Source organism: Macrobrachium rosenbergii, chromosome 17 (assembly GCF_040412425.1).
Source record: "Macrobrachium rosenbergii isolate ZJJX-2024 chromosome 17, ASM4041242v1, whole genome shotgun sequence".
In the NCBI taxonomy this organism is placed as follows: Eukaryota; Metazoa; Arthropoda; class Malacostraca; order Decapoda; family Palaemonidae; genus Macrobrachium; species Macrobrachium rosenbergii.
In genome coordinates this window covers 12,959,530-12,982,331 of record NC_089757.1, presented here as the reverse complement: position 1 = coordinate 12,982,331, position 22,802 = coordinate 12,959,530, and the positions used below count along the sequence as shown (strand labels likewise).

The window sequence follows — 22,802 nt, the reverse complement described above, 5'->3', positions numbered from 1 at the left end:
AAAATCAAGAAATAATGAAATTAACATGATGGAGCCAGCACATCAGGAATGTGGAAATGAAATGAAATAATCTGCTGAAATTAACATATCTAAAAAAGAAATGGAGCCAAGCTAAGTAGAGAGTAACGCACTTCTCTTACTATCCGTTTGGAAGCTTTAAAAATCTAACAGTACCTCAAAATCCTTTCTAACGCACTGCCCACCTACCAATAATGTTTGGATTCACGGCACCTCTGTTGGATGATACAGTAAAGCCATTGTTGCCAGAAGTAGTGTTTCTTTCCCATATAACACCACAGTATCCAGTAGCCATGTTTATACACGCACCATAGTTCTGGTTAGCTATCTGGGGTGTACCTGTAATTGGCAAAGAGATTTAAACCTAAACTTGAAAAGATAAGATATATATATATATATATATATATATAAACACTACTGAATGTTATTTTAAACCCTGAATGTCATTTTCCCAGTTTCTGTAACTACAATAATGTTTACAAAATCGAATTATCGACAGTTTTAACATCTAGGACTTTACTGTAAGTATCTTGTAAAAGGGTCATTCACAAGTAAATTATAGTTTTGATCAGACAGACAATATTTGCCTTACCTTCTGTGATTGTGCTCTGGAAGTTGAAACTCTGGACGTTGCCTGAAGTGTCTGTGTAATACTGCAGGCATCCACTGGGAGCTACGCGAATTCATTGTGTATTTGGCGTGGTTTTGTTAAAGAAGGCGGAAGAGGTTTGGATTTGGCATAGGATGGAGAATATGGAAAAAAAGTGTTTATACAGTTAAAATGACTTGGAAACACTGACATTATGTTTTCGCTTGCTGCTCTTTTGAACTTAGCACACCATGCAGCAATGTTACACAGAGATTTCATGCTATATTCAATATTACTACAGGACAGGACATCAGCCACCAAAGGTCGTATCCCGGGGCATTTTCTCTGTGGGATATTCCAGTCGAGAATAACCAAAAGGAATCAATGAGGAACTGGAAATGGACATTAGTAAAATATGAATAAATTACTTTTTAACTGTATAATGTAGCATGTTACTTAAATATCCTATTCCTGCCATTAATAAATATCAGTATTGTCTGGAAGTGTAATTCATACGGAAATGACACTTCAGCTCTATTTATAGGAGCAAAGTAATCTCATATTTAAGTCTCCAGTAATGTCAGATGATGTAAGAAAATCATTATTATAGCTAACACACAAGTGGGCTGACGTCACACAAGACCATTTCCAAGAGGAACAATACATTTGATGTTGTATCAGTATATTCATGTTCGCTAAAATTTTATTGACGACTTTTATAGGTGGCTGTTTGTCTTAAATATAGATAATATATTGAATTCTACAACTTGGATTAAAGTAACGAGAAACTAAAACACACCAAGTGAGCCCATGCCTTCATCATATCCAAAAGAATTCTTCATCTTAAAACCAAACTACTGTTCTAAAGGACATGGTGTAGCAAAGAGATATTAAATCTTCACTACTGGCTACAGGAAGAACAAATATTTTGCAATGTTTAGATGAATAAATACAAAAATCAAAACTTTCTGGATTAACATCCGAATCTAGATTCATTTCGTTACAATCCATCTGCGACTTTGTAAAATACCGTGAGTGAAAAATTAACTTTAGTTGTTGCTACCATCTATCTATTGTTCTCATTAATTGCCTTTCGCACAAATTACGCAACTGGTCTTTCGATCAGTGGAGTCAAGTAATATTTGGTTTGTTTAATACTTGAATGTGATCCATCTATGAATGCAAGCCAACAACATGTCTGCAACACTAATGGTTTTCAGATCGCTGAAGTTCAGCAACATTGGCTCTCGTCAGCTCTTGGAAAGATGACCTAGAATGAATGCAAACGCCTTTGCCATATGAGTTCTCTTTGCTACTACCGAAACCTGTAATAGACGTCAAGAGTCTGGCGGGAGCGGCAATCTGTCAAAATGCAGAAGCAAGAATTATATCGGGCCCCAACAATTTCGGCGTCTGATATTTTACCACTACGTAAGATTATGTTGGGTTAGTTTAAGATTGTTGGGGCCGAAATGACTATTACTGAAGGGTCCGAAAAGACTAGGGGCCAACATGACTGGAATCTAATGAACTTTGTGAAAAGTGATAATGAGAGAATTACTTACCGCGGTCAGTCGAGGTGCAGGGTATCTGTTTGACTTTAATGTTCCATTTTCTTGAGGTCGTTGACGTCGAGCGGTCAACCGTGACCTTTAGTGCCCCAGTGCTGTTGGGGTCCACGTCGACATACACTGCAGTGTTTCAACATGAAAAGGAGGAGACAGGCAGGATTTCTTTATGTGCTTATTCAAAGTTCATCCAGTATATGTAGGTATATAGTCGTCTTCTGTTTTTTAATTCATGTTCACTCAATTGATATTTACAGTGCAATTTTCGTTCATATTATTGAAAAAAAATCATGCCATTAATTAGACATGGGCTGAAAAGATAGTTTACTCCAAAAATATACCGGAAACTTTATCGAATCCAGTTAGAAAAACACTTTTGCAAGAATTTGAAAATAAGTCAAGAAAAGTATAAACTCGATACTTTTATTTCAAAATAAATATGTAAGATGTATACATTTCAAGGAAGGTAGTTTCCTTGCACCTAGAGCAAAGGGTTGAACCCAAACGCATATAGGATATAAGATATGTCAAAGGAGTACTTTCCTCAGACACTGATGCACCTTTCTCTTTATTCCAGATATTAGATGAGAGTTTTTTTTTCTAACCGGCTGCATGTTCATTGTTACCGTCACTCTTGCATATATTTTGTAAATTCTACCATTATGCATCGAACTTCTAGAAGATGTCTTAGAAATAGTATACCTATCTATCTCTCTGTCTGTATGTCTGTATCTATCTATCTGTTCATCTGTTTGTAATTATACACACACACACACACACACACACACACACACACACACATATATATATATATATATATATATATATGTAATATATATATATATACATATATCTTTATTTAATATCTTTCTTTTGTGATTTTTGCATATGCATTTGCTTGTATTTGTCTGTTCAATATATATATATATGTATATATATACATACTGTATATATATACATATGAATATATATATATTCATATATATATATATATACACACATGAACTAGAGAAATGCATAGAGCATATATATGTACAAAATAAAGTTATATAATATATAATATCTATATATATATATATATATATATATATATATATATATATATATATATATATATATATATATATATATATATATATTTTCCATCCGTTCCTTTTATCCAGTTAGATAGAAATTCAAATTTTAACGGTGGCTGAGAAGACGCCATGACAGGGAAGTGAACTGAGGTAGGCCTAACCCGCTGATCGCCTGATTTGCGGTAAACAATACCACTCCTTAAGCCCCCTACCATCGAATGTTTTTGGGGGTCAGATAGTCGTTAGGGACACAGGGGCAAATCTGGGCTGTAGATGGGCTATTATCCTAACTCCTAAGTCCTTAACTATAAGACTTATTTTCCCTACGACCTTTCGCTGGCTGTGTGACTGCTTTCAGATCGCCAATGTCCTGTGCTCCAAGCCAAACAACAAAGCAGACGCGATGCCCTGCGAGATGGGCGCCAGACTCCTTATCCAACCGCTGCAGTGTCGAGTGGTGCTTGCCTTTTTGTCTCTCTGTGTGGAGCAGAATGCAAGACTCTGGCAGCCAAATTTTGTCTAATGCTACGAGCTCTAATCATAAGGAATAAGGTACGTTGGGAAGCATTTGGTCCCAATCCAGTTTCTTTTTCTTCTCGTGAATTTCTCCCCATTTTCCAAATTTCCAATTTTTCATTCTCCTAACAAAGGCCCCTTCATCCAAATAAAACCAAACAGCCCTTGCTCCTCATGACTAGCAAACTCAATTAAATTAATTTAGTGATTAGAATTAGATTACCCCCTCCGTAGTGTTACCACGGGCTAATTAAATCCAATTGATCAATTCCTCCATCGTTCCTACTTAAGTTCATGTGAGAGAAACTCAATTGGTTTTGAATGCTAACCTGGAATTCTCTTCCAGAACCTGTTATCCAGCCCTTCTGATGGTCTGTCTCCCTCCCTAGAACAAAAAACCCTATCACAGACGTCTAACTACAATCCTGCCAAGTGCCAGAGTCTTCTGTTTAGCAGTCTGGGACACTGGGCAGTTCCCCCCTTCATAAAGAAGTTGCGTTATCCACAAAATCCTCTGACCCGTAGCAACCTACATGGTCAATTGCGTGTTAACCTACTTCAGGGCCGTAGCCTTTTATATTCAGCAATTTGCTATGCATTGTCTAATTTTATTGCACATTGTATGTGCTTGCTTGCTGCTCCATCAGCCTTTTCATCTTAATTTCCTGATTGCTTCATTTGTAAATAAATTCAGTTTAAAGTAAATAACTGGTTAATTTTCCCCCAACCATGGCGACCTCAATCCTCTGTTTACTTAGATGTGATATCAAGGTAAGTCAGTTTATCCATTCCATTTACCGCTTACATTCTGGGCGTTTTGTGTTGGCTTTCAAGGCAGTTAATTAAAATAATCAAACCCCCATTCTTTCAACCGGCCCCAGAATGTAACAATATATATATATATATATATATATATATATATATATATATATATATATATATATATATATATATATATATATATATATATATATATATATATATATATGTGTGTGTGTATATATATATGTACTCACTGTGTTGTCAGAGTTTGTGCCACAGATGGTGGGCGCAGCGGAGGTGCCCCCAGACACCGTCAGGAAATCGGTGTTGCAGTTGCCGTCCGAGTCAGGCTGAGCCAGTTCTAAGTTGTAGAAGTCGAGTCTCATCTGACAGATGTCCTTGCTGGCCCTGTAAATGCTGATCATGCACACTCCAGAATCCGTGTCGGAGTTCGGGTAACTGGGGTTGACGAAGTAAGTGTTGTCGAAGCTCGAGGTAGTGTCACACGTCTTCTGGACTGAAAATGAAAGATTGTTCAACTCATTTGATGTTCAAAAGTCTCGCTCGCCGAGAACGCTGGTTACTGAAATCGAAAATAATGTTATTTCCTAAAATAGAGTAAGCTATGACTGACATATAAGTCCGCATTTGAAATACCATTCACATACATACACATTCATACAAATACGAATAATTAAAATCACAAAGTCACTAGAAATTTTTGGGAAAAAAAAGAACATGCCCATAACTAATGTAAACCATACTTAATATTCCGTGAAAAAGACTGCCTTCTCCAATTATTTCAAAAGTTCACCTGATTTAAAAACCACTATTTTCCTTAAGTTCATGCGCGTATTTATTTTGTACCCAGCTATACGAATATAACATAGAACTCAGGAAGGTAAGAATTTGTGTCAACAAAGAAATATTGAGGAAAAACTGGGAAATATTGAGAGTCCTGATTTAACTGTGTACAATTTTTACTGCATATATGAATAACTCTACGTGTACACACACACACACATATACACACATATATATATATATATATATATATATATATATATATATATATATATATATATATATATATATATATATATATATATATATATATATATATATATATATATATATAAAAAACACATTTATATAATATATAACTAGTCTGTGCTCAAATGTGTGCAAGTTATGTGAAAAATTCTCCGTCTGTGCTCATACACACATATATATTATATATACATATACTGTATATATCCATATATATACAGTGTATATATATATATATATAATATATATATATATATATATATATATATATATATATATATATATATATATATATATATAGACAGAGAATTTTTCACCAAACTTTCAAAATTTTGAGCACAGGCTTGTTCAAGTCACAAACAAATCACATATAAACACATAATGGCAAACATACACACAAACGGAACCTGTGAAAGAAAACTTACTCTGACAGCAGGTACCGAATCCTTTGGCGCATGAGCCGGAGGACACGCCGCTGATTTTGCAACTTGCCGAAGGGAAACAGGTCCCAGTGAGTCCGTCGGTGGTCGTGCATTCGTAGGGCGAGATCTGGAGCAAGGCTATGACTGCAAGGGAAAAAACGATTTGACTTTAACACATTCCATAAAACGTCCTGTTTTTCTTTTTTAATACAGCAAAGACACTGGTTTATGATCATTTGAGTATTGCACATGCCACCCAAACTATTCAGCGAGTGCCCCCCAAAATTTAGAAATGTAAAACTTTGCTGACATTTAAGAAAACATGGAAAGGCATAACTGTGATGACACGGAAGGACAAGTTATTCAAGGAAATCTTTAATTGTAACTGACAAGTAACCGGAGTTCGATAAATGGACCCCTAATGAGAGACGTTAGGAGGTCCCCCAAAAATAAAACATGATGATGATTACTTATTTAATTCTTTAAAACAGTTCTGACGGAACATCAGGAGAGAGAGAGAGAGAGAGAGAGAGAGAGAGAGAGAGAGAGAGAGAGAGAGAGAGAGAGAGAGAGAGAGAGAGATTTTTTTTCATTCCAGGAAGGTAAAGACTACCCCGGTGAGACATCCTTTTTATATTACATGACAGGCACTGATCACTCAGATCAGTTATTTTTCTCTTTTTTCGTCTCCCTCTATCACTCTTTCTCTGTCATATTTCCAGCCGTAACTCAAAAAATAAGTCGACTAAAGAATAGGTATGTACCTATTTTAATGACTGGGTCAACAGAGAGAGAGAGAGAGAGAGAGAGAGAGAGAGAGAGAGAGAGAGAGAGAAAACAATCACACTGAATAAACATCATGATTCCAAGGAACACTGAGCGAAATACAAACATTTGTCCTTGCGATTATCTTGACCGACGGTGCCGTCAGCATCGGGGAGCCCTTCGTTCCAGGCGTCAAGGCCTTCATCTCCTGCAGAAGAGGGCAAAGCTTCGGCCAGCCAGAGAGCAGACGACACCAGGAGGAGCAACATCTTTAACATCTGTCGTGAATGGAGTTAGAAATATATCTTTTTTTTTTTAATTTGCCAAAAGATGGATATGACGCCCAAAATAATCTTTTAAAATAAATAGATACTTATCACTACACAGCCTTTGAGTAAATCCTGAATTGTAGTGGGTCTGGATGAAGGTATCCTGTTCCCGGTTTATGTGTGTTTATATATATATATATATATATATATATATATATATATATATATATATATATATATATATATATATATATATATATATATATATATATATATATATATAATATATATATAATATATATATATACAGAAGGATATACAATATATACATATGATGTAAGAGATTATAATATATGAGTATATATATTAAATGGGAGTGTGTGTGCGTGTGCATCTGTGTGCAGGAAGATATTCTTCCTGACTTGGAAGAAAGAGAGGTATCAATACCATGACTATTAGAGTACTGCACAGTTGTTTAACAAAGGGAATTTTAGAGTATTCACACAAATACACGCACACACACAGAGAGAGAGAGAGAGAGAGAGAGAGAGAGAGAGAGAGAGAGAGAGAGAGAGAGGTGGATAGTGAATAGAAAATGTGTTGACTTGGAAGAAAGAGAGGTAGATAACTTATGGCTAGGCATACGGAATTGAAAGAAGAGAGAGAGAGAGAGAGAGAGAGAGAGAGAGAGAGAGAGAGAACAATTTATGGCAAAGTGAATTCACAGGAGAGATAGATACAAAGACAGATGTACGGATAGACAGAGACACAAAGAGAATATCTGGCTATCAGTGTCCATGGCAATTTATTGAAATAAGATAAGGACAGACAGATAGATAGCGAAGGAGGGAGAAAGAGGAAAAAGAGCATTTTGTTTTAAAGCAAACTAACAGGGGAGAAGAAAGACTACGAGAGAGAGAGAGAGAGAGAGAGAGAGAGAGAGAGAGAGAGAGAGAGAGAGAGAGAGAGAGGTTTGTAGTAAAACTGAATTAACAATAACAGCCGCATGTTCTTACTTGTCTTGATTTTTGGTGAAAGAGAATACGACATTTTTATGTCTCGGTAAACACGACCAAATACTACCGACAGGATGTAAACAAAGTAGTCTCCAAACATTTGCTGCGCGAATGAGTGACATATTAACGAAAGCATTAATCCTGGGACCAGAAGAATCGAGTGTTTGTGAGATGGGAAAAAATTGTGTTAAAAACATTTTTTTTTCATCGCCACAAATCCTGACTCATAAACAGTTACAGGTATACAGACAGACAGACTGACACACACACCATTATCACCTCCAACGCCACGTGACGCAAAAGGCCGGTGTGAAATCCCTCCACCATGTCTGTCCTGTGCTTTATCTTCCACTAATATCCATTCATGTCCATCCGTGAAAGAAAGAAAGAAAAAAAAAGATATATATATATATATATATATATATATATATATATATATAGAGAGAGAGAGAGAGAGAGAGAGAGAGAGAGAGAGAGAGAGAGAGAGAGATGGTTAGATACAAACGCTAGTTAAAGAAACTTATCTGTCTGCGTTTGTTAATGGATGCAGTAAAAGGTATGAATTAAATCTGTTGAAACCTATTTCCCTTCGAAGGGGAAGTGCATCAGCGCTAAAACAAGAGCACTCACGGCTTCAGTTATCATCCCTCATAAAGTGCAAAACATTATCTTCTCTTCAGGGCACAAAAACCACCTTGACAAATTGTTGGACCTCAAGGATGCATCTGTTCATTGAATAAGTTACTTCCTAGATATATATGCCAGCCAACACTTAACGCACTCATTTCTGCACTTGACTGAGTGTTTTCCGCATTGCCCTGCCATATAAATACATGCGTAGGTATATATATATATATATATATATATATATATATATATATATATATATATATATATATATATATATATCCTGTAAAATCAATAGAAAGCTCTTTTTCTTATATCCATTAAATTAGAAACTGGAGCTCAGTAGTAACTTTTGCTTCAATCTGTCCTTTTAATGCATCTTAAAAACACTGCAAGTGCTGCTCCTTACTAACCCGGCTCTTTAGAGACGCGAGTAGACTAAGCGTGTAAAGACGCAAATCTGATATGTATATATACGAATTTTATGCATGCACATGCATACATATTTACATCATATATAGACACCTTTCTATTTAAAAATCTAACATCAAAGGTTAAATATTTCCCGAAATAATAGCCACGCAGTGTACAGTAAACAGAAATAGATTATTTCTTGTTAGAATTTATCTATAATACGTCGTTAGCTTTTTTTAGAATCCTGAAGTTGTTCTCGATCAGTCGTATTTCTTAGAAACCTTAACTAACTTCTAAACTCCTTATAAAAAATTCCATATTACTCCATATTTTATCCTGTTTGATCAAAGAGTTCAAAAACCAAAGTGTCAAAGCAGCCTGCGTAAACCTTACCTCCATGGCAACGAGCTACGTGTTGACAGAACGAGAGGTTGTTTACAACTACCGTCACTCAGTTCACCCTACCTTTTTAAATCTTACGGTCGAACGATGAAGGAAAAAAAAAAATCGTTAAGATGAAGTTATAAGAGAGGTTATGGGTAGGCAGACAAAAACACCTCAGCAGACCCTTACAAAACTTTCTACCCTCGGCTATTCAATTTATGGACGACTACAGGGTTGGAAGAGTGGGGAACGTAGGGGGATCGTAGGTATGATGGGGTGAGGTGTGAAAAAAGTGATGAACTAGGTGGGGAAGGAGTGGAAGGGGATCAGCTGCCAAATCCATCGTTTTTTCTCCATCATAATGTTCTGGTTCCTTTGATTTCATGTTGGAGTCTTAGTAGCGAGCTCATCCGATGAATCTTGGCTCAACGAGCCAAGAATTGTTTTTTCCGGGCATAAATGTAACCCATTTTCACAATGGAAGTCTTTGGGTGGGAACTATTGATTTATGGTTATCTGTCGAGGGAGTAATTATGCCTAAGGATGGATGCTATAATACGATTCGCTGGCGTTGTGTTTGAACTAATCTGAAGGTCAAGCTGAAACATTGCTTTCACTTGTTTGAGTAGTTGCCTTACAGCGTGAAGAAAAATGTTAAAAAGGTCGCCACGAAAAGACGGAGAAACAATGATTATTACCCGCGTGAATAAACATATGGTAAAAAGAAATAAACAAAGAAATCAACAATCCAACAAACAAACTCATGATTTGCCTCCATGTGGTTACAATATTCTCATTGATATCACTTGTATCTCATGAATCATTCATAATTAGCTCTCTCTCTCTCTCTCTCTCTCTCTCTCTCTCACAAATAGATGATTTCCTGGAACATTTTTTCCGACAAACTGTCGAGTCAGGGCTGGGACGTTGATAGTATAGAAATCGCTTGCGCAGGGTTCCTTATCAAAAGGAGGTACTTGAAATGGACTTGCGTGTCATACCGGAGATAATCTATGAGGAGAGAGAGAGAGAGAGAGAGAGAGAGAGAGAGAGAGAGAGAGAGAGAGAGAGAGAGAGGAATGATTTCAGAAAAAGAATTTCTTTACGAAACTTTACACAGCTTTTGATGATTCTGGCATATACATTGCACTATGACATACGAAATGTTACGTAATCCTGGTCAACTTGGCCAGCCTGGAAATAAATCGAATAAACAGACGACATAAATCATAAGAGGAAGCATAACTAAACATGCACTATTTCGCTAACATCTTACTAAACACATGTCTTAAAAACTAAGCGTATGTATGAAATTTACGTAGCCTATATTAAGCTAGGATTTATAAACATCAAAGGAAAATTTAAGATTTCATATATTTTCGTAACTACAACACAGAAAGGACGCTAGGGTAAATTATACAAAAGACAAAAATAATGATTTCATATAAATTATATTATGACTGTGGGCAAAAGAATATTGAACTTACTATCGTTATGTTACGTCTTAAGTAATTTACTAGGTGGTAGTAGTCATAACGAAAACTAGTAACCCAAGTTACTATTCTTCTCTTCTCTCTCAAGATGGGACCCATAGCAATCGACGAAACATCAGACGCTTCATTCAACGCTTGAGCCTACAGCAGAAAAAAAAGTCGGATTTTTCTTTTATAAGAAATAACCAATGACTCAGCACTTTGGGCATACGAGTATACCTTCCTTCCTAGGCCTAAATCGAACTCTAGTGTTTCCGGCTGCGAACACCGGAAAATTCGTTTCTGGTATAACAAATATTTTGCTAACAATTTCTATACTATAAATTTAACACGTGAAGGTTTTCCGAAAGTCATACAATAAATTCATACAAATAGTATTTGGTTTTAGTTACCTTTAACTCGTAAGCGTAAAAAATATAAACTGAGTATCTTAAAAAAATTCTGAATCCCTTTTCTTTTGTGAGAATATCAGAGTTGTATTGACTCTGAGTTACTGGTAAAATGAAGAAATATTGACTTTCCTTTACATATGCGCCTTGTTATCTATGAAAAGTCTTCAAGTGTATTGAAAGTATATTTCAATATTACTGCCTTTTGTCTATCATTTTCGCAATTACGACATTTTCTGTCATTCAAGGAGGACTGATTTATTGAACGTTTTCGTGATTTTTTTTCTAAGATTTTCTTAGGTATGTGTCATTAGTTCTGTAGAAAATTTGCTTCTCTCACATGACCGTCATGTTTGACAGATGTTTCTTCCACTGTTTACTAAAGGTGATGTTGTAGGAATTTTGATAAAACTATTGGCTTTTTCCGTTAAATTTCTTACAGACCATGCATTATAAGAGCTGATAATGTGTCAAAGTGCAGAAAAGATTGTATTCAGGTAAGATCATCATATTTGGAGGTGTAGAGGTATTTAAAAACGATGTTAGATTTTTTTGTATGATTTTGTTGTATTTAATCAGCATTTCTGACAGAAATGTTTATTTAATTCCTTCTTGTGTCTGACAACAACTGAGGACCACGGAATCAGATAATCAGCGCCTTAAACCTTAGGGTCAGGTTAGGCATGGGAGGCAGGGACTGATCACCCCTTTGGTGATACTGAAATAGGACGACAAATAGTCACCTAGGTCAGGCTAGGTAGGGAAATCCAGGGGACAAGCGTACTAGTTTAGCTTAGGTTAGAGAAGGTTAGGTGAGGATTCATCCCTGTATTTCACTATATGATTTAGGACAGCCTAAGTCAGGTCAGACTGTGGAGTCCAGGGTCAGATAAAACAAGATAAGCTATATAGGAAATTTCTTTCATAAAAATGTGGTACAACATATTTTTATATTTTGCTTTGAGATCATTTCGCCTTTTAAAAATGTAAATGATAAGTTTGTATTTAATAAGACGGGGCTCATGGAACTAACTGCTCAGGGGAGTGACAGGGATTTTATATCATATGTTTGCCATGTAGACTGTGCAACAGTTGACTGGTTTTATGACAAAGTCCATCGGTGCATATCTTGAGTGGATGACCCAAGTAGCATGAGGCAGAGGGGTTTAGGTTAGTCTTAGACTAACCTAACCTCTGTGAGTTTGGATCTTACCACGGGAGGCAGGGTTCCTTCATGTGGATTCAAGGTCATTATGGCTATTAGAAATACATAGTGTACTGCCGCTTCCATTAACTAACTAATATGGCTTGTAAAATGTCGTCGAAAATAAAAAAAAATTCTCAGAAACCCAGAAAATGTTTGAATTTTGATTTATCCTACCATGAGTAAATTTTGTTTTTAGTGTAGATTTCTTTTGTCTTGATGCTTATCAGCCAATGTCTTTGGTTCCAGCTTGCAATCTATCTTATTTTCCCTCTACACACACATACACACACACACATCTCTCTCTCTCTCTCTCTCTCTCTCTCTCTCTCTCTCTCTCTCTCTCTCTCTCTCTCTATATATATATATATATATATATATATATATATATATATATATATATACATATGAATATGACTCATATCGGGATCAAACCCAGGTCTTTCAATTGAAAGACAAGGGCGCTACCAACTAAACCACACAAGTCATATAAGAAGCTGGAACCTGAGCACCACTGTACCTAAGGCTTTTACCTTGGCAGGCATACTGCCTAGCAAACCAGCGAGTTTTACCCAACTTCCCGACCCAGCAGTGACCCATTTGACAGTATCTAATTCGGATTAACCCTACTGAGTAAATATGACAAGTAATCAACACACAATCACGTATGGAATAGAAATAAATTTCTGACTTACATCGGGATCAAACCCAGGTCTTTCACCTGAAAGGCAAGGGCACTACCAACTGAACCATACAGGTCATAAAAGGCTTTTACCTAGGCAGGCTTACTGCCTAGCATACCAACGAGTTGTAACCAGCTTCCCGACCCAGCAGTGCCCCAAGTGACAGCATTTCATTCGAATTACCTCTTCTGACTGAATAAGACAGAGGTAATCAACATACAATCACGTGTGGAACAGAAATAAATTTCTGACTTACATCAGGATCGAACCCAGGTCTTTCAATTGATAGTAAAGGGTGCTACCACCTGAACCAGACAAGTCTTAAAAGAAATTAGAACCTAATTACCATTGTACCCAGGGTTTTTTCAGTTGAAAGAAAGGTTATAAGAGACAGGAGAAAACAACAGCAGGGAGAGAATTCTAAAGCTTGGCAGTGGAAAGAAAGAAACAAGATTATCGATTCCTACATAGGAACTGTAGGAGGAGGTGATCTGGCGGGCGATGAGGGTAATTCAATATAAAAGAGAACTACAATGTACAGAACTAATATGTAGTTTGAACTGTAATAACTTCATTGTGAAGTTAAATATAATGTCATATATCTCACAGCGGATTTTAATACATTTTCCTCAGCCATCTAAGTAACTTTCAGATACCTTATGACTTTATTACAGATATCTTTAAGCTAGGCAGCAAACATGTGAGATGAATTCTGTTTTAAGATGTTACAGACTCCAAAGATCTTAGTAATTTACCTGGTAATTTACCTTGAAATTTTTCAAGGTAGGACCTGTATTATATTTCCTTATAGATTCTGCAGTAACCTGAGATAAAGTAGAAATAATTAGCGTGACAAAGTGAATTGTCCGATATAAATGACAGAAAAATTACGTTACTTCTCAAGAAATTTAGTTGAATTCTATCATCATATTCAGTAAAAAACAAATGGATTACAGTATTGAGAGTCTTAGAATAACAGCAATTAAAAAAAAACAATATAATGCTAGCTTATGCACGTAGAAATGAGCCTTTTTTTTACTATCTGTTCTTATTTCAATAGTAACATGTAACAATGTAATAACAAGCTTAGTGAATTCTAACAAATAGTTTAAGAATCATAAATAAGAGTTTACGGTTTGAAGAATCACAAAATCTGGAACAAATTTCGGCCCTTAAAAGCAAACACCATGAAGAGCGAAAATAAATACATAAATAAACAATAACAAATAAATAAATAAACAAATAAATAAATAAATAAATGAAATATGAAAAAAAATTACCGTTGTAAAAGATGAGTATTCTTACTATATGAGAAAATGAGCATGAATTTCAGGCAGGTCTAAACAGGTCAAAAAAAAAAAAAAAAAAAAAAAAAAAAACAGATGAAGGAAATGAGGTATAAAATTAAATGCATGTTAATAACATATTATATAATAAGTAATACATTATCAGCTAATAAGACAAATGAATAATTTTATCGTTAAGTAGACGAATAAATAAGTCACGAAAGGAGGCGGGCTTAAGTGAGCCATCAACCAAGAAATGATTTTAAATGACCATCCATTATTGAGAGCCCGCATTTGTTTTTGAATTTTACCTTGGTTTTTTCGTAAGTAGTGTGTTTCTTATGTTTATCTTCTTACTGATTCCTCCTTGTTATTGTTTTCTTTTTTTTTTATTTCATCAAATATAGGTTTTTAGATTTGTTACATGACAATGTGGGATGATAATAATAATAATGCCAAGAAATTCACAATCTCGTGAAAAACAGTTTGTGTAATAAAAATGCAAAATTATTTACTAAACAGTATTATTACTATATAAAAGGCTAAATAATTGTGGATTTTTATCACACAAAATAATAATAATAATAATAATAATAATAATAATAATAATAATAATAATAATAATAATAATGCAAATCTTCTTCACAATCCCGTGAATATGTTTATAAAATACAAAATCCACATTTATGTAATTACTGTATTTACAAATAACATAAATTCCAGGAGCTTTCAGAGCCTGCTCAGCTCCTGAAGAAGGGAGCTGAGCAGGCTCTCAAAGCTCCTGAATTTATTTTATTTGTAAATGCAGTAATTTATAAATGTGATTTTGTAATTCAATAATAAAATAATAATAATAATAATAATAATAATAATAATAATAATAATAATAATAATAATAATAATAATAATAATAATAATAATGGATGAACATTTGAAGTAATAACAAGGGGGAAAATCCTAAAAAATGTGGAGTTTTCCATTTAACCAACAATGACAAAATAAACTAACAGCAACACAGAACGAATCTCCGGGTGTCAATATGGCCCCTATCATTTCCAGCTCGAATATGAGACTTGAGTATCATCTTTATTTAATAGTGCAATGAGTCAGCCAGAATTCCTTTTATTGACAGAGCAACATCATTTTGCTACAAAGATTACCGGAGAGAGAGAGAGAGAGAGAGAGAGAGAGAGAGAGAGAGAGAGAGAGAGAGAGAGAGAGAGAGAGAGAGAGAGAGAGAGAAATCAGATATAGGTCATTCTCGTCTTTCTCATTATCAGTCTAAGCGAAAAGACAGAGCAATTATTTTATAGATAATGATATCAGTGCACTGCTATCGGGCATTGACGAGATATTTAAATAAAAAAAAAAAGCTGATATCCACACCAGTGTCACGATGAATCAGGAATATTTAATCCAATGGAGAACAGAATGGTAACGATGTACTCATCGCTTGACTGAGAATGAGTAAGTAATATACAGTATATGTTCAAATGAGCAAATAATGAGATAATCGTATTCGCTACTTTCATTTTAAATCAGGAGACGGAAAGTTAAACAAAGATATTTTCGGTTGTCAAAAATAACTTTACAGCTTAATAAATTATATTTTAATTCCTTTGTAACTTGTTTAAGGTGACGTAACACGGTCATGTTTCTCGCCTCTTTTCGCGCTTACATAAAAAAAAAAAAATATTGGTCCTGTGGCGCTATCAAAATAGAACCATAAAAAATACATTTCTGCGTATATGATTTCTTTTCTAGAACTGTGTACCTGCCCGAGGCAAACGTCCCAAGATTTAAAAGAAAGGAAATGTGTAAAAAAAATTAGTGCGAAAAGATAAGCTACCTCTTACGTGAGAAAACGTGTTTTGAGTAATCATTTGTGTAAGATCTTTTCAGTATACAGTATATGTGTAAACCAAAGCCGCCGCAAAGCCCTGTTGACTGTATTAGTTTATTTAAACTACTACCGCAAAGATTGTAACCTTCGATGGTATAAATATATAATTTGAAGTAAAAAACATTAACTTATCATGAATGCGTTATAAATATTTTATCACACATTGTTAGAACTGCTAATAATTTCATTTTCTAGGACTTTAAAGAACTTGTGTAAATGTTCATAAATGCACACAGACACACACGCACGCACACACACACACATATATATATATATATAATATACACACACACGCATATGTGTATATATATATATATATATATATATATATATATATATATATATATATATATATATATATATATATATACAAACAAACAGCGAGAGATATCTCGAGAACTAGAGGCAGCCATGTACGATACACACATGTAGAAGCAACTCTGATCACCACTGCCTATCTTTCAGTAAAATTTAACGCAAATCGCAGATACATTCCTCCTAATTCTTAAAAAATCCCGGAGCAAGTGTGCGTGTTTTTTCTTGAGATAACTGGGATAATAAGGAATTATAATAACTTCGCATTGAAATTTGATCCTCAAAGAGTAAATAAACTGTATATAATTTAATGCAAAACTTCATTATTCTGAAGTAAATGGTTAAATTCCTCTGAGGTATCGGACTAAATAATTGTGGGTTAAGTATCTGCGCGATTGCGTCTTTTCCTAACAACTGAAAATAGATTAGAAAGCTATTAGAAAGCGAGTCCTGGTAGAGTCGAAAGGCATTAGACCGTTAATCAACATCCAGTGAATATCAGCTAAGAAGAAAAACTAAGAAAAGGCGAAGGAAGTGGAGAAATTCGGAGGAGGAAAGAACAGAGGACAATGGAAATTGTGCTGAATTTCAAATGTCTTTAGGATGACAATGACTTGTCGAAGCTTTTTCTTCTCTTTCAGTCACGCCTTCAGCAAAGCTAGGGAAATCGTCTTAGAGAGAGAGAGAGAGAGAGAGAGAGAGAGAGAGAGAGAGAGAGAGAGAGAGAGCGCCACTGACCTTCTCTAACCCTTTGTTGTCATTAGATTTTGGAATGCAGGTCAAAAGCTGACCTCAATTACATACACCATGAATATCCGGTGAAACTCGCCAATAGCCGATAAAGAAACCACTCCGCAGTCGAGCGAGCGGCTCCTGCGCGATCCTTTATTCTTCTGCAGCCGTGAAAGATCCAGTAAAAATCGAGATTGGCAAAATCCTGAGCCAGTAGGAAACCACATAAGCCCTCCTGACTCCCACTTGAGTTTTGGGTAAGCGAGGGGGGGTAAAAAAAAAAAAAAGAAAAAAAAAAATAGAAATTGAGAGGTTAACGGACCATCTTCAAACAGAGGAGTTGCCGACTCACGAGGTTTTGTTGTCTTTATATTGAAGAAGAGGGTCTCTCTCTCTCTCTCGCTCTCTCTCTCTCTCTCTCTCTCTCTTGATATATTTACATTTCTGTATCGTTGATCTATGAATACTTTGCGGTGAAATTTTAACAATAATTACAATACGATTAGCTTTGTGTTAAAATGAGAAGTAGCTGGGTACAGGCACAGTTATTGCATACAAAACTCACTAGCCCAAATTTCATATTAAATGTGTATATATATATATATATATATATATATATATATATATATATATATATATATATATATATATATATATTACATATATATATGTACATTATGTATATGTAAGTATATATGATATATGTAAGTATGTATGTATATATAAGTATATATGTATATATATGTAATTATATATATGTATGTATACATGCATGTAGAGAGAGAGAGAGAGAGAGAGAGAGAGAGAGAGAGAGAGAGAGAGAGAGAGAGAGAGAGAGAGAGAGAGAGAGAGATGTTAACTTGCGATATTCGCTACCCATTCCAGAAAGGGTTTCTTGTAAATAATATTTTACGTGTCAATGCAAATTGTACTCAGGAAATGAGATTATACATGATAGCAATGTTTTTCTTACAAACACTCGAGATTATACAATCAACTTCGTCCGTAGCAATCATACTAAACTCATCACTGATAGACTATCTTAACGTACTTAAATCTTTTATGACTAATAAATATTTATCAGCACACACACACACACACACACACACATATATATATATATATATATATATATATTTATATGTGTATAAGTGTGTTTGTGTATATTTTGCTACCTTACTGATAAAGTATGAAGTAATCTTAAATCCCTCAGTCTTATCATTTATTTACGGCAAACCCATTATTATCATTATTATTATTATTATCATTAATGAGGATGTTCAGACTTACATTTGTGTAAAGGAAAAGGAATTAAACTTTTAAGAGAAGGAGCTGAAGAAAAAATAGGGGGTTACTCATAATATATAATAACGAAAAGACAGAATAAGTTGAACCGTTGTTAAAAGAAACTCAAGAGACTGCTTGGCCTTTGAAAATATTGTTATAAGAGGAAGACCGGGAAATGAAACTGAGAGTTCGCTGCCAGCAAAAGTTCCAACGAATGGATAGAACAGCAGAGATTCTGAGACAATCCGGAAAAGGCTTCAAAGAAAAGTCTTGCTTGCTATTAAGAAATTAAAAATAAAGAAACTGGAAAAATCTCCAGCCCCAACAAAAGGAACTGAGACTTGCGGTAAAAGCAGCTGCGCTGAAAATTAATCAAACGTGAAGGTTCTGTTCATTAAGGAGATTGAGAAAGAGGGAATGGGAATAAGAACGCGTTGTCTGTGGAGGTGACAGGAGAAGAACAAGAAAAGAGTGAGGTTTCGAGAACTGAATAACAAAAAAAAAAAAGACTAGTTTATCTTTAGTAACTAGAAGATAATTTAGTAGGGACAGAAAAAAAGGAAAATTCTGCTAAAAGTTGCAAGAGCAGGGATCCGATATTTGAAGAAGGGAAGTAGGTAAGCGAAAACTAGCAAAAATTGCGCGTACTTTCAAGGGAAGGAAAATTGTTGAGCATATTAAAATACCTTAGTATTCAAAAGATGAATAAGAACTTAGACCTTCCAAAAGTACAAGAAGAAAATTCAAGAGCTTTTGCCTAAATATTATCCTGAGTCCAAGATAATTTCTGGAAATGCTAAAAGCATCATTGCCACACCATGTCCTTAGCAAATAATGAAAAAGGTACTAAATTTTGAATCGAAAGAAATGTTTCCAAAGTACAGATTAACGAGCTGCAACAAACAATACGTTGAACATTCTTACTACGCAGCTTCATTGTGTGTCACGAATAATTACACGCACACTTCTTTTTAATGCATGCAGTGCATAAATAATGTCGCAAATATGAAATCGAAATAAGTAAAAATTATTGTATAGCTTCAATGAATCAAGATGAATTTATGGGCTGATGATACTTATAAATGACATTGCATAAAGGAATTTCCACCCAGAGCACTTAACGAGGGAGTTCGAACGCCAAATTCGAGAAAACCTTATTGGAAATGCATGTTCGGTATGGACAATCGATGCAAGGAACTGTAAGAAAAAGAGGTAAGAAAAGTATTTGTCTTGAAACTAATCAAGTATCGAACAGTTATGACCATAAAGGAATGAACTGAAACGACTCGTCATCAAGTAACAGGTTCTGATGGCAGCTTTTGAGTTAAGCTACCTGCGTCTTCAAAGAACTGATACGTCCAACCCTTACCATTACGTATAGATAAATCCGTTGTTAACACCTTTGCCACTTTTCTCAAAACTGTTTCTTTCTGCCGCGAGTTGGTGGTTTCTCTGCCCCTTAGCTATAGGTTATATTTCGGCCACTTGAATACAAATATGTTGAAAATGCTCGTAAATAACAGTGTAATCACAATCTACAGTATTTAGGTAACATTATTCTGCTTCATTGCCTACTTCTTAAATCAAATATCGAACCTGAAGCATGTTACGATGTACATCTCGGTGAATGATAAAAAAAAGAGTATGCGGAGGATCTGTCCGAATGTGGAAACGAGAGCATATTGTAAGGTAACGTAGGGGCACGGACAAATCAAGATAAATAGCGCCAATATACTACAAAGATACTAGAAAGATATTTGAACACACGGCACCCAGATCATTCAATAATTTGGACCAAGAACACAAATAAATGTGAAAACTTATAATTTTATGCAGAAATCAAAGATAAACATCATATATTTGAATATAGAATACGGAACAACATTTTATCCAGAAAGATATGAACTGTAACTCACGAAGAAATGGAGCAGGCCGGATGGACAAAACAAGGCCCAAGAGGAGGGACTCCAGAAATAAAACAGTGACGATGATCATGACTATTCACTCAAGTTTAAGAGAAGCGAGTTCCTCCTATCAGGTGGCCTTAAAACCCCCTTCAGGCCACCTCTTCCCTCTTTCGTTCTGTGGAAATCAAGTCATTCTCTAACATAACGGTTCAATGACAGTTTCTTTTCCCTTACTGCAAGGCTTTGGAATTCCTTTCCTTGCTCTGCTTTTCCTGACTATCTAAACATAATCGCCACATTCCCTCCTTTTTCTTGTTGCTTTTATAAACTATTTGCTGTCATGTACTATTTCTGCTCACGGTAACCTAGCAGTCTAATATTTTTCCATAAAAAGGCCCATAAAGTAATAAAGAAGTTTGAAGCCACTATAGTTTGGACAATGAGCATCAGTTAGCGGGCCAGTGGTTCTCAATCTTTTTTAATGATGGCACTAACTCATGTAATCATTACCGTGGCACCCCTTCTTCACCATCCCACCATATCGCATGAATTAACACACACACACACACACACATATATATATATATATATATATATATATATATATATATATATATATATATATATATATATATATATATATATATATATATATATTAGAGTAGACACGCTGATAATAATCATCAGTGCAAACTTTAATTTTTTTTTTACGAATGTTCATTGAGATGATCTAGCCAAGACAAAATTCATGGCAATATTGCGGCACCCCTAGGCACTGGGACGGCACCCAGTTTGAGAATCACTAAGTTAGCCATTCGATTTCATGCATTGTAATATATTGGGTGCGAGGGGTGATGCCAAACCAAATATAGTCTTAAATATGGACAGCATATCATCGCAAATAATTCTACAGGCTGACTGTTCAAGGGTAACTGTAAGTTCTTTCGGGATGAGAAGCATTCACAGAAGTCAGCCTGCTGAATTGTGTTATTAAACAGTTGAAATGAGCTTTCTTTCCTTTCCCCAGTCCTCGAGAGCTCCTTTTTCCCTGTCATCCCGCTCCCCAGCAACAAGAATGAGTGACAATTACTCAACACAAGTACAAATCATGAGATAACACCTATTTAGAGATAAAGGTAGATTAAAAAAGGGTACTATATACATTCACACACATATGTATATGTGTATTATGTATACATATATATATGAATTATATATGCATATATATACACATTTATTAATATGTGTATATGCACACATTTCTATATATATATATGTATATATACAGGGTGTTTCGAAATTAGAGGCCCCCCCCTCTACAGCATAAACTAAAATTGATATGGACAAAAACAAAAGTAATTCAGAACAGGTATTTATTTAAGTTTCTCTCTGAGTATTTAATATTTTGTGTGGCCTCCATCTGCCTGTACCACAGCCTGCATTCTTGAGGGGTATGATTTCAGCAAATCGCAAAAAAGCTGAGAATCAAACTCCATTTCCCTGAGCACTTTGGTCACCTCTCTTCGCAGGTCGTCGAGGCTTGGTATACCATCATAGTTCACTGTGCGCGCTTCAACACGATCCTGTAAGATACTACCAATTTTTCACACACATTAAGGTCAGGGGAGCTACCTGGAAATTCACTTGATGAGAATAAATTGTACCACTGTTTCGAAGCAGCTCCTGTGTCTGAAGAGCCTTGAAACATGGTGCCTTATCATGCAAAAATGTGACTTCTTCAACAGATAACACATTTTCAGGATCTTTGAGGATACTCCACCAGTAAGCACAGTTTCTCTGAAGTATTCACCATTCCATGACTGTCCTTTTTCTTTGATGATCCACATTAACGGTTTGGCTGTGAAACAGAGAAAAATTCCCAAACATTCAGGAAATTTCACAACTTGGCGATAGTGCACACCATCGCTGATATCATCCAACTTTGCAGCCCAAATGATGTCATTTTTATGATTTGGCTTCCTGACTGTGTAAATGAAGAATTCATCTGATGCGGCAGCAAGGAGAAAGTCAGCTTCATCCCAATCTTTACGAAATGAACCACAAAACCATGCACGGTCTTCTCTCTGTTGCTGAGTGATTTTGGGGTTGCTGATAACATGAAATGGC

The 22,802-nt window shown here is 35.3% G+C and overlaps 1 protein-coding gene across 1 annotated transcript; it reads right to left on the bottom strand.

Moving 5' to 3' along the window:
- Positions 1-1,813: 1,813 nt before the first annotated feature.
- LOC136847554 (uncharacterized) lies at positions 1,814-7,035 on the bottom strand. Its single transcript, XM_067119279.1, has 4 exons — positions 6,894-7,035; positions 6,005-6,145; positions 4,784-5,046; positions 1,814-1,969 (listed from the first exon to the last, which is right to left on the bottom strand). The coding sequence occupies exons 1-4, from the start codon at positions 7,033-7,035 to the stop codon at positions 1,814-1,816; spliced, it is 702 nt and encodes a 233-aa protein (XP_066975380.1).
- Positions 7,036-22,802: the final 15,767 nt, after the last annotated feature.